The 13,469-nt window shown below is 38.2% G+C and overlaps 1 protein-coding gene across 3 annotated transcripts in view; it reads right to left on the bottom strand.

The window, feature by feature from the left end:
* LOC113053062 (semaphorin-5B-like) overlaps positions 1-13,469 on the bottom strand; it is a 129,752-nt gene that overhangs the window by 17,127 nt on the left and 99,156 nt on the right. For 2 of the 3 annotated variants that reach the window (XM_026217719.1, XM_026217718.1), the window contains exons 13-19: positions 8,729-8,846; positions 8,312-8,493; positions 7,773-7,916; positions 6,701-6,848; positions 5,530-5,755; positions 4,552-4,764; positions 2,944-3,114 (exon numbers count right to left, since the gene is read on the bottom strand). In XM_026217719.1, the coding sequence (XP_026073504.1) occupies positions 2,944-3,114; positions 4,552-4,764; positions 5,530-5,755; positions 6,701-6,848; positions 7,773-7,916; positions 8,312-8,493; positions 8,729-8,846 (1,202 nt within the window). The remainder of the gene's footprint in view (positions 1-2,943; positions 3,115-4,551; positions 4,765-5,529; positions 5,756-6,700; positions 6,849-7,772; positions 7,917-8,311; positions 8,494-8,728; positions 8,847-13,469) is intronic. The other variant, XM_026217720.1, reaches the window with a different exon arrangement.

Genomic DNA, 13,469 nt, shown 5'->3' with positions numbered 1-13,469 from the left:
TAGTTATAATTTACTTTCCAGTAATTGTAATTTACAATAGTAATATTTCTGTCTTCATCTTATATAATTAGAGTAATAACGAATAATAATAAATTATCAGACAACTATGAATATGCAAATGTATTGTTAAATTATTGAAATATTGACTTTAATCTATTAACATACGTCCCCATTTATAGTAATTGCATGAGAGAAATCAGTAGATTATTTCAAATTGCACCTTTTGCTGGTGCTGGTTCGGAACAACTTAACAGTGAGTATATGACTATAAAATTGGTTGAACAGTGTTTACAATGATTAAAATGTTAACGATGATTTTGGGTGAACTATCCCTTTAAAGGGGTCATATGATGCTATTTTAAGTTTTTATTTCTCTTTAGAGTGTTACAAGCTGTTTGTGTATAAATAAGATCCCTAAAGTTGCAAAGACTAAAGTCTCAAACCCAAAGAGATATTCTTTATAAAAGTTAAGACTTGTCCACGCCCTTCTAAAACGCCTCATTTAAACGTACCCCCACATCTACATAACTGTGTGGGAAAATTTGCATAACACCGCCCAAATGTCCATGCAAAGAAATAAGGTGTAACTTTAATTCTTGCTAGTATAGTTGCTGCCGCCGTCACCATGTCGTGGAGATGCTGTGTGTTACGTTGTGAAAGATGTGTGCAGTGCTTTTTACGGAGGACTGTTTCCTGAACCTGGGAGAGTAGCCCACTGTAGAGTCCTGCACAGGTTCCCTCAAATTTGGCTGAAACGGGTGAAAAATATCCAAATGTGTCGGATACGGGTGCGGGTCGGGTCGGACACAGGGGAAACACAGGTCTAAAAACGGGTTCAAAACAGTCACGTGCAAACGTAAAAATAGGGCTACGTTCCACTTTTAAAAAAATCACAACCACGCGAACAGCTACATGAGTCATTAGTTAACAGATGTAAAAGACCAGCCAGCTGTTTGTTTTTTTCGTTGTTTTCAGTTTATATATATATATATATATATATATATTTTTTTTTTTTTTTTTTACAGAATCTGAATTAAAATGTGTTTGATTTAAGCCTATTTCAAAATTTGTGTCATAAAATTATATCGCTCATACAGCTCAACTAACGCGATCGTTATAAAGGTGTTTAAACAACAATACACTTCCACTTGCATGTACAGGAATATCAGATATTTCATTCCTAACACATTTGTGAATATGGGCCTAATCTAGGCTATCCAGGGTTGTTGTTGTTTTTTTTTAAATGCATCTGAAAATGACTGTGCAGCTCATTCAAATGTGCACTCTGGCACAGATCCACCTCTCGCAATGCTCAGCTGTGAACGATTTAAAAATGGGTGCGTTCGACTTGAAGCACAACCTCAGACGGTGGTATGATTCGCTCTTTTGTTGTTCTGTTTTCTTTCAGGATCAAAAATACAACAAATGAAAGCGTTTATCTGTATTTCTGACTGATGAGAACTATGCATATACATTCATAAATCAGTCAATTTTGATATTTTATTCGAATGTGATCAATGACTCAAGCACTGATGGACCAAAGAGCACATATTTCGACATTTGCAGTAAAAACGTGAAATATAAATTCTCAGGAAATGCATTTAATACCAATATATATAAACGTCTTGTCACTTCTGACTCATAGCCTGTAAGTATGTGTTCATATATAAAAAGTTTGCCCCTGACTAATCAAACAGTGTAGATCACAAATGCAGACATGGTTTCATGTTTACGCGGCACGATACCCAACGCAACGTTTAAAACGACAGTGTAAGTCGTTATAATCAGTAATTATGTCCCCAGTTTGAAAATTTCATCCAAAAATTGTCCTCTTTAAATGGAGCGCTCTAATTTTGGCCATCCTCACAGTTCAGGTGGCAATCTAACCAGAGTACTGCCGACTCAACGGCCCACCCACACACATGAAACAAACACCGCCAGAGGCACACAAGGAGGCAAAAATGATCTGAGCAAAAACAGTCTAAGGAAATATTTTCAGAGCAAGTGTACCAAGAACTCTACTTAGAAGAAACTTTGATTTAAAATGTATTTGTTTGCTGGTATAATCCAATCAGTAAATAGACACATTCCTTTCATATTTCAGCTTTTAAGATGTTTGCCTAGACTATATGCAACCTAACATATTTGTCATTCATGTCTGGGGCCAACAGGGGCCAAATGTTTGAATCGAGGATCAAAAATACTTTAATATCAGCAGCAACTAGACCCAGAAAATATCACAGCATTTCAGAAAATGCAGATCCACTGTTAAGAATGATAAAAGGCAGCCCTGATAACTGCTACATCAACTTTCTTTTTTTTTTTTTCTAGAGCAAACGATATGTCATGAAGAATTTTTAAGACAGAAACCTAACTGTAATGGAACCTTATAAATTGCATTTATGGGATGTTTTGCATTCTGAGTTAGCTCTTAATATTTTTAAAGGAATTTATTTTACTTGATTGATAATTAAACACAGGATCTTCTATCAACAGAATGGATTTGATGTGTTAATAAGAGAGTCAAAAGCAATAAAGGTAGTATCGTTTTTGTAAAAGCTACAGGGCTTTATACAGTATGATCCATTCTTCATAAATATTTCAGTTTTGTCTGAAAGGAACATCTGATTTTTTTGAAGTGATGGCAGCAGAATGTGGCAACAAAGCTTTGCATTGCTACAGTCTGCTTGTACAAGCACACTTCTATGCATGGATGCATGCAGCTCATTTATGGTACCATCTGTAGCTTTTATAGAAACTGCATGTTTCCTAATGTTGATGATAATGGGTGTTGTGAACAGATGACGCCCTGAAAACCAAATGTATCTTGTGCTTACAGACAGAGGTAGAGCTCAATTTGGAGAGCCTCGAGTTTTTTGTAGCACATTTCACTTAAAGCATCGTTTCATCTCATTTGTGGTTCTGGATTGGAACTGATCTTACCATCACAGGTGTGTGTGTTGCAAAGAGCCTCCTCTGTGTGCAAGCCGATGCAGATGTCCCCTCCATTGGCAGGGACGGGGTTGGTGCATGTGCGTGTTCGTTGGTAGTGCCCACCTCCACAGGGCACTGAGCACTGCGACCATGATGACCAGCAAGACCAGGCACCGTTAACTGCACAGACCAAACACGTACAAACAAACACGACATACAAAGACAAACACAAAACAATCAGGCAAGGAACGGGGCACAATCATCCAAGCATCAGATAAGCAGACACAAATGCAGTGCAAACAAGAAAGACGGAGGATGTGGAGGATGCAAACACAATGTTCCGAACATAAACATAAAACAGCATCAATCAAGCAGGCAAACACAAAACAATCCAAAAAAGAAAAAAGAAAGAAAAACGGACATGATTGAAAATTCCCACAAGGCGGACAAGGCGAGCAGACATCTGTTATGAGATGTGATGGTGATTCAGACATGCAGAGTTCAGGGCAGAATGTCGCACTTGGAGTTTCAAACTGTTTTATTTGACCCACAAAGCTAGAGACTTGCCAGCTGTTCACCTCCATTTCTTTGTTTAACCCGCTGGAAAATAAAGATTTAGCTGGTGACCGATATCAAGCTGTTCCAAGCTGGTCACACCATGTCCCAAAAACCAGGTATAACCAACTTGTTTGTAGATGATCTACCAGCTAGATAGCAACTATCATGTTTCAAATCACAGCTACCACCTTAAACTGACCAGGATAGAAGCATTGCTGTTGTGCAGTTTCCTCTCACTTTAACAGGCCCTGCCACCATCCTCTAGACGTCTCTTCAGACTGATGGAGAAGAAGGTTAGGGGTGTCTCCTTCTCTCTGCTCTAGAAGCACTGTTTAACTTCAGTGGATTAGCATGTGTGTACTGGGGCACGACTGAAGTGTGAAGGCAGACTGATCTCAATCACAGTTAATCCAGCAACCTCGCACACCGAGGGAGAAGCTAGGCGTTGGATTGGAGTGCACATCTGAGGTCAAAACAATGATTAAAATGGTTGGCTGATGTCAGTAATGTGTTTGAATCCGTGTGCCCTACCCCCTTCTGCTTTGTCATTTCAATCCTATTTTCCCTTTCTGCCTGATTGTAAAACAAATACTGTGGCTGTTCATTTGTCACACTCTGAGAGAGTTTAGAGCGGACAATGCATTGGCAAGTGGCTGTCAATATGTCTAAAGAAAAACACAAAACCATCTGCTGGGAACTTTCAGGGTGATTGGTCAGATAATTTGCAGTGTGGTCCTTTAAATTTCATTTGAACTTGTGATTTCTAAATCAGAAAAGAGTATTTGATTTATCCGTGAGTTCATGTCTGTTTGGAATTATGGTGAAACCTCTTAATTTGACCACAGCAGGTCCCCATGGGGCTTCAGAATTCCATTAGCTAATGAAATCAGTAATATACTTCACACACTCAAATGGAAGCAGAGGCTTTTGCATGATAAGCAACTACCTTGATTATGAGCATATGTTGGACTGAACTCGTGCTTATTTGTGTGTACATATGTAAATGTGTGTGTGGAGTCTGCTTGTGCTTACATGCGTGTTTCTGAGGGTGTGTGTTACCTGGACAGGGCTGAGGATTGCAGTCCTGATATTCCACTGGAGATCCCCGGCAGGCGGCGGGAAGGCTTTTGCCCTCTGCGCTGGTGCAGGTGCGTTTGCGACTGCGGTAGCCTTTGGCACAGTCCTGAGTGCAAGCTGACCACATCTCCCACGATGACCAGCCAGAGCCTGTCAGTCGCACACCAGGCGTCTTGAGAAGCTCCTCAACTAGAGCTGTAAAACATATATTGCAATGTTACAAGTTTGCTTGTACTTTTATTTTATCATTGAATTATTATTATCACAAACTACTGACACTGTTTTGATGATTCCGAATGCACCTAATGTAGTTATTTTTAAATAATAATTAGCTATCTTTACAGCTGTTTGTTCTTGGTGTGAACAGCCATTAAGTCGTTTTATGAACAGAGTACAGCAAGGATGATGTATTTTTGTCAAATCCAGGAAGAGTGTTAGTATATTAGCACATCCGGGCAAAATGTGTAAGAATCATAAACTTCTGTTGGTCACAGAGTTTAATTTCTGCAATGATTCAAAAGTCTGATGGAAAAACTCCCATTGTTTCTGGTTTCCAGTTTGGCGTACTACAATTCATCATCACTGCAGCACTCTCGGAGTGTGTTATTTTAAGGAGTGGCATTTTCCTGTGTAATACAAGGTTGCTAAAGAAAACCTACCAATGTCATGCTGTGTTTACAGCATCTCTGACAAAAAACATTCTGGTCACAGCAACCTGCACAAGGTGAATACTGACACTCCCTTGTCTCTAATGCATTCCATGTGCACCTCAAGTGGTTGACCTCCCCCGAATTCAGACAGGAAGATACAGTTAATCAATGTGGGGCCCGTCATGTAAAAAGTGGGCAAGGGCTGAACTGTGACCCCTGAACTGTCATCGATCCAGCAGTATCAGCAAGCTCAGCTGATCTGTTCATTTAGGTGTGGGTGTGCATTAGGAAAAAGGATCAATACACTCACAGTCTGTTTCACAAGTTACCGTCCCGTCATTGGGGCAGAAGCGTGTCTCCACTTTACGCTTGCCCAGTTGAAGCTCATGAGGGTCAGCCAGTTGGGCCCGGCAGATGTAGCGAACTCTTTGCTCTTGCCGTGCCCCTCCCTGGGTTATATTCACTGGCACCCAAGGGGTCCATGGGGTGTTTCGGCGCACCTCCGGACAGGACTCCAGATTACACGCCTGGTACTCCTGCAATGAGGAAAATTGACAAAGAGATGACATCATCCATTTGCTCATTCCTCACGCACAGGTGACATTACCACAACTCTTAAGATGCACGTGAAGCTTATTCTTGTGCCATCACTGTGAACATTTAATAAAATTGAATGGCTTCTTGCTAGACACCTAAGGGGGTGTTATAGTTCTTTGCATGGAACATTAATTTGAGTACTAATTAAGTCAATTAAATTTAAATTAATTGCACCTCTTAAGAGAGTTGGAGAGCAAAGAAATCTGTACAATTTAAAGTGTAAGAGCAAAAGAGCATTTTAGAGGAAAGTGAATGCTATTTTGATTCGTCTTGATCTTTTTTTGTATTGAAAGATTCATAACAGCATATAATGTATAAAAGATATAAACAGATATAACAAACAAATTCTATAGACCCATGGATTTTTCTACAAGTATGCATGCTTTCGGACAGAGATGTAAGATAGATTTTGTGTAATGGATTCTCGCCATGCTAAGAATAACAGTTACTGAACTGAACTGTACGATGCCATAACATGTTTTGTTAACATAAAATAAGTCTTTAAATCAATTAAAGTGTATAACACTTTTCTGGACATTCACTCCAATAAATATTTCACAGAGTAGGTTTATATTTAGTCTCTTCATAGGCATGTTTTTTTTTTTCATTTTAATTTTGAAGTTGATGAATGTACATAACTGCAAGGCTTGTGTAGACCATCAACTTACTGTAAGTGAAGGTCTCAGAACTGCATAAATCTTTAAAATGAAACAGTGTGTTGTATATTTGATTCGTCTAGTCCACTCAGTCTCTCCTGAATCACAAATGAGCTCCACTTTTACAGTACATCGCACATATCTTTCTGGGAGGAGATCTGCTTGGTTATCATGGACGTGCAGGAGGTTGCAAGGCTAAAACGTGTGTGTAAGTGTATGGGTACGTACCAGCGCACATCCTGGACAGCTATTTCCATTCTCACAGTTCCTGGAGCGAGAGTGCACCCCTCCCCCACATTCTGAGCTGCACTTGGACCAGGGCGACCATGATGACCAAAAGATGAGCTGAGGGCACGACACCTTCTCATTGCAGAATCTGGTGAGCACAAAAAATGTGTTTTACTCATATCATGAGTTTAAGTCATGCCTGCTCTGAGTTGATAAAACAAGAGAAAGGTCATATTATAAGAAAGATTGCCACAGGTTTGACAACTTTGCAGTTGGTTATGAGATACTTGTGAACCTGTTGTCCAATCTACACTATAGTTTCCATCGAGGGGAAGATTATTGGATTACAATGATTTTAAATTTAACTTGCACTTAAAATGCAATACACCTGTGTTATTTGTCTTACAGATACTATTAGTTTTTATGAATATTTAGCATAATCATTTATTTCTATATTTTCTGTTTTAATTTTACTTAATTTTTTTGTAATTTTGTTATTTTTCTCAGCTTTGTAGTTCGTTTACAGTTTGCATTAATTTTATATATATTTGCTTTGGCAACTAGCTAAAATAAAAAATATATTTTAAAAATATTTTATTTCATTTAACAATTAAGTAACCATTTTATTTACCTACAACTGTGATTTAAAAACAGACATAGCAAACAAAAAATCTTGCATAACTGTAAATATCAATCTGTTCATTACACATAATTATCATATGGCTTCAGAAAACTTGGAATATATTCATATGGAGTCATTTTATTGTGTCAGACTTTTCATTTTGGAGCGAACTATTCCTCTGGAACAAAAGAGAAAAAAATAAATCAATATAACTAAAAGGATCAGAGAGTAGAAATGGTATTATAAAACTAAATATAATGTCTATTTTTGGTTTAAAGACCGATAAACATTACAAGTGGACCTCAGGGTGACCATAAAAAAAAATAAAAAAAATAATGATTTAGTGCCCTTTAAAAGAAACCATCTTAAATAACTAATGAGTATATAAGTATAAGTATGATATGTTTAAGTTGATTGAGGTCTTAAAAAAAAACGAACCTCTTTTCTTACCTCTGTTCTCTGCTTTGCCCCACACACACTCGGCCGCCATGCCTGGGAGAAGGATTGTTACAGGATCTCTGGCGGACTTCAAACCCAATCTCACAGCTTGTGCTGCACTGGCCCCAGGACGACCAGGGTGTCCAACCTCCATTCCTGCAGAAAAAACAGTGAGCATCAAGCATGTGACCCTTGATAAGACGTGATGGGTACAAGCTCATTTTCTCATTTGGGATATATATATATCATTTTATTTTTTTTGGCAGCACCGCCAGGCATGTGACTTGATGGAAAAGAAAGAGGACAGACAGGTTCGGTAATGAATTTTGATTGGGAAATGTTCTCAGTTTGCTAAAATGTTCCTGCAGCGAATCTTGCGTGATGAGAGAACTGCCACTTCTGGTAAAAACACAGCTTAAAAACAGCAGTTTCACCACCGTAGATGCAGGATGTCGAGCAGACGAAAAAAAAAAAAGATCATAGAAATGCAATAACTTAATTTTTTTATTATTTGGCTTAACTATTCCTTTAAGGAAAAACTTTGTACTTGCCTTGAACAGTTGGACACCTCAATGGTCGGCCCCTCGCAGTTTTTTCCTCCACAGCGAGGTGGTGGACTATCGCATGCCCGCGATCGGCAAAGACATGTGCTGGTGCCTTCGCCGTCATCGTGGCTGCAGGGTTGCCATGGAGCCCAGGGCCCGTACGCACCATCTGTGGTTTGGTTCCTCAGCTGGAATAAATGAGAAAAAAATGTGTGAATTTGAAGGTTGGATGCATGCAGAATCTCAGTCCTAAAAAATAATGACCACAAAGCAGCAGCCTCAAGTGATGTTATCAATCATGTGGCATAGCACCTTTCAGTGGGAGACTGACTGAGCACTATTATGGAGACGGCGGACACATGTTGGAACATCAGTCATGCATAAGACAGTGAGTGAGGCACTCTTTAAACGACTGCTCCTTACCGGGCAGGCAGTGATGTTCTGGAACCACTGGCTCATGTTGGAGCTGTCCTCTATGGTGGTGCAACGGCGCTGCTTTCGGTCCCAACCACAGTAAGGGTCCCTTGCATCCAAACACATCCTAAAATAGAAATAGAAAGAGCCAGGAAAAAAAGAAAGGGACAGAGACAGGAAAAACACGGGCTTAGTGCATGAATAGTATTGGCACATTATAGTCAACATTAAATTAGAATTGCCCTAATTTATTTTTAAATGCATGTTCCCGGTCTTACTGTATAATTAATTAAAAAGACATTAAATCATTTTTGCAACCTCTAATCATACTGTAAAATTATTTTATTCTGAAAGGATGTATTAAATGAATCAAAAGTTACAGTAAAGACATGTCTAATGTTAAAAAGATCTTAACCAGAAAATGCATCACAGTTTTATATATATATATATATATATATATATATATATATATATAAAAATTATAATAATAAATTCAAAACTGATAATAAGAAATATTTCCTGAGCACCAGATCAGCATATTAGAATGATCCTGAAGGTTCATGTGACACTGAAGACCGAAACATTGAAACATCTGCTGACAGGCTATTAGATCAGGCTATTAGATAATAGCGATTCATTGTTTTACCAAAACTTCATTTGGGCAACACCCACTTTTCATGATCCAATAAATTCCCAGATAATAACTGGTTAATCTCAAGTTGAATATCCTGCTGCACTCTTAAATAAGTAGTGAGAGAAAAATGGGTTGCAAATGGCAATTCACATTGACTTTTAAACTGAAGAGACATCCAACATCTCCTTGCAGATTAACTGACAGCAGCCCTAGGCTCTACAGTTCCCTGATACAAATCTAAACCACGCCTGGGAGAATTTTGCATCCTTTCCACAAAAACCTTGCTAACGCAACACCTCAAAATTGCTTAAATATTTGTAAGCTGCTAAAAAAGAGGCCTAATGAGGTGTAATTAAATCTAAACCCACTAATGAAGTTAAGCCGTGAGTGCCATTTCAAGGGCTCCAGAATTTGGGGCGGTGTGTTAGTAAAGCACCAGCAGCCTCACAACCTTCCCTTTAGCTTGAAAGGCTTGCTTTTGGCACAAGTGTATCAGTTTGTTTGCGCTGGCCCTCTGGCGTTCCAGCCTCAAGGTTAAGGAAACACACACAGTGTTGATACAGTGCGGAGTGCCAAGTCTGAATCCTGCCGAGAAGGGAGCTCGAACTGGGTCGAGTGCTAAAACACTCCAACGCTTCAACTCTGTCAGGAACATGAAGGAAAAAATATCTATCTATCTATACAACATTAACTTGAGCGTATTTCCATTTTTACATACGTAACTAGAATTAAGTAAACAGGCATCTTCAGTGAATTATCTATAGGAGCTGAGTGACAGGCTCATGTAGATGAACAAGCAGTGAGAGCATCAAAACCTTTAAAAACACTCAACTTTATGCAAAACTGCTTAAGTCATCTGGATTCAGTCATAAGTCATTGTCAGAAACAGGTGCATGCAGTGTGAATTCTGCATCCTGTCAATATGAGCATACAAACATGCACCAGTTGCATCAAACGTGAGGTGTGTGAAACAGGCCTGATTATCATCTTCTCGTTAGTTTCTGAATATAACAGCAGTTATAATGAAACAGGAATAAACAACAGTAAATTAGTTGGAGCACCCATAGCATTATATAGTTAGTGCGCAATTGAAGAAATAAATGACTCTGGCCAATTAAAAGAATGTGAGGATAGAGAGAATAATATCTTCCTTGCACACATCTAAGGCCCAATTAGCCCCATTATAGAGGGCAGAAACACAAGCCCTCAAGGCGCTCGCCTGTGAGAACGACCCATTTAAACAAAAACTTTTGCAGTGATTGCATTAATTACATTGGAACGATCCACTCCTGCAAACCAAAGTGAAAGCCAGCCGTCCATATAATCTCTTAAGACTATGAAAATGTGCCGGCGTGGAAGGAATGCTGATTTGACATTCCTGTTGGCATACAGCAGAAGCCTGTTTTACTGATGAGCTCAGGAGACATGAACCCAGCCCTGGGGCACTGCCAGGACTCGGCTGCTCTCAGGACTGTGCCAGCTGACCTAGTGAAGAAAAACCTCAATTAATGGCCTCCTGAAGGTGTTTTTTTCTCTCTCCCGAGTTCTGCAACTTGCACTCCGTTAAGAGAAATTTCCACAGGCTGACCACCATCTCCCAAGGAAAAGGACAAGCACAGCAGAAAAACTGCAGTCGAGCCTTGTAACCGGTCACATAGCTCACCTTTTTTAAAAATAGACTCGGAAAAAAAGTTAGTGCATAAGTTGATGGAATTGAGAATTACACCTTAATTCAAGGTTCCTGTGCAAGGAAGAAATAAAACAAAAGAAACACGAACTGACACAAATCATACTGTTGTATAATTTAACATGGTTTCCTTAAAATGTTCATGATATTTTAAATAGTGCAAAAAAATAAAGTAACATAAAACAATGTGGCAAGGCAGAGGACAGAAGATGATCAATCTTTATTTCTCCTTGCTGCTTTAACAGAGGTTTTAAAGTCATTGGAAAGGCTGTAAAAAATACTCTCTATTTTACAGGCCTTTAAAAAAGATGAACAAAATCAAATAGTTATTGCCATCCTTTTAATAGCAATTCATGATCTTTTTGTCATAATCAAGAGACGAAGTATAATTTTTTATGTATACACTGTGCTCAGAATCAATAAAACCAGCCTCAGGTTTTCTAGCTGACCAGGTTTTGTCACACCCATTTTTGTATATAAACACTATATTTATCAATTCAAATCTTTGCATGTTACATACAGAACTATTAATGTTTTCCATTGAAATGGCACAAAAATAAAAAATATATCTCAAATTTTCTTTAAAAAAAAAGGTATTTTCTCCCTTTTAATATTAGTTCTTTTAGGAAACCGCCAGAGCCAAACAGGTCCCATAAATTTCAGCTTGAGAGATTTCCACACACACCAATCGCTGACAGTTTAGCGCAGACAGAGATAAGATGGTCAGATGCTTTAATGGCTTCATCTCAGCAGAAGAAGAAAAGATCATTTGTCCGAAGTTCAGGACAGCGAGGTTTGAGACATATTGCCTGTCTTAATCAAGAATGGGAGAAAGCGCATGAGAAAAATGGCTTCAATTTTGGGACTCTGCCAGTGGAGAGTCAGTTAAAAGCCAGTGGTAATAAATGCTCGCACCTTCTGATTACTTTCTTTCCCTGCCTTTCCTCTCTCTGCAGCTCCTCTAGTAGCTCAAGTGCAGGGCAGTGTGCTCAAACAAGCTGAAAGCTCTCAGACCCGGTGTTTTTTAGCACCCTGTTGACAAGCTGGCAGCAAAAGCGGCTGTAAACTGTTCCGATCAGACCAGGCCTCTGAAATGAGCATTTCTTACAGGCTGGCTATGAGGCTTAGCCACAAGTAAAGGACAACGAGCCTTTAGGAAATATATTTATCACCAAATGACCATGGAATTTGATAATGTCACCATAACAAGGCACAGTGAATTTTGGTCTGTTTAAATTACAGTAATAATGACTGGGGATAAAAACAAAACAATCAAAGTCGCACTTACTGCATTTTATGAAAACTTCTACAACAATGTAGCGAGTTACATCTATACATATTTCTGTTTGATATGCTATTTTATTAAAGCCAGTGTTACCTGATGTGCTTGCTTTGTTCTTATTTTTCAAAAGCATATAAAGGTTGACCAATGTAGAGATTTAATATTTTGCTATCATCAACACAACCACATATGGAATGGTTTGGTTATGAGGGTTGCCATAGAAACAAATAATTTGAGGATGTGCTCAGAGTAGAATCTCAGGTTGCACGTAATTAAGCTAATTTTAACACACCATGAATACAGCGTTAATGCAGAGACAATTATGCTGGTGCAACTGGAGGTTAACAACACAATAGTGATGGGTACGATTCCCTCCCGCGAAGATCAAACCAACAATTTCCTTAAATCTTGAGAACTAAGACTGTCTTTAGAATAGTTTCATGATGCTTCCTTGACTTGGCAGTAATTAAAGATACCTGTGTAATATTATTTATTGTTTCATTGGTCTACATACACTACCGTTCAAAAGTTTGGGGTCAGTAAGATTCTTTCAATATTTTTGAAAGTTTCTTATGTTTAACAAGGTTGGATTTTTTTGATAAAAATAGAGTAAAATATTAATATTGTGGAATATTACTGCAATTTAAAAAGACTTTTCTATTTGTATATATTTCAAAATGTAATTTATTCCTCTGAAAGTTTAAAAGAACTGCATTTTTATAGCAATATTTTTTCAATCTTTACTGTCACTTTTGATCAATTTACTTTGTACTTAAAACATGAATTTAAACCTGACTTTATAAAATAGCAGCGTGAATAAAAATTATTTAATATTCTTAAATTAATATTAAAAAACACCCTCCCTTGAGTTCATTTATTGAAAAAAAATGGATTATTTGGTTGAAATAATCTCTGATAAAGAAAATAAAAATAAAAAAAGAAATACATGAAATATTGACAAGGCTTACAAATAGTCCAAAAAATTAATATCCAGGTCCAGTCCTACCCCCCACCATCCATAAAGCAAAAGAGGTCTAAAACTTCAATATGTAGTAACTGCAACAGCAAAAATCCCTCAGAAATGAATACCATCATTCAAAATTACGTCCTAATTTGTTACCCAGCATCTCTGTAGACATGGGAACAT

The sequence above is a fragment of the Carassius auratus genome, chromosome 34 (assembly GCF_003368295.1).
Source record: "Carassius auratus strain Wakin chromosome 34, ASM336829v1, whole genome shotgun sequence".
Lineage (NCBI taxonomy): Eukaryota > Metazoa > Chordata > Actinopteri > Cypriniformes > Cyprinidae > Carassius > Carassius auratus.
This window is presented reverse-complemented; position numbering and strand designations above follow the sequence as displayed.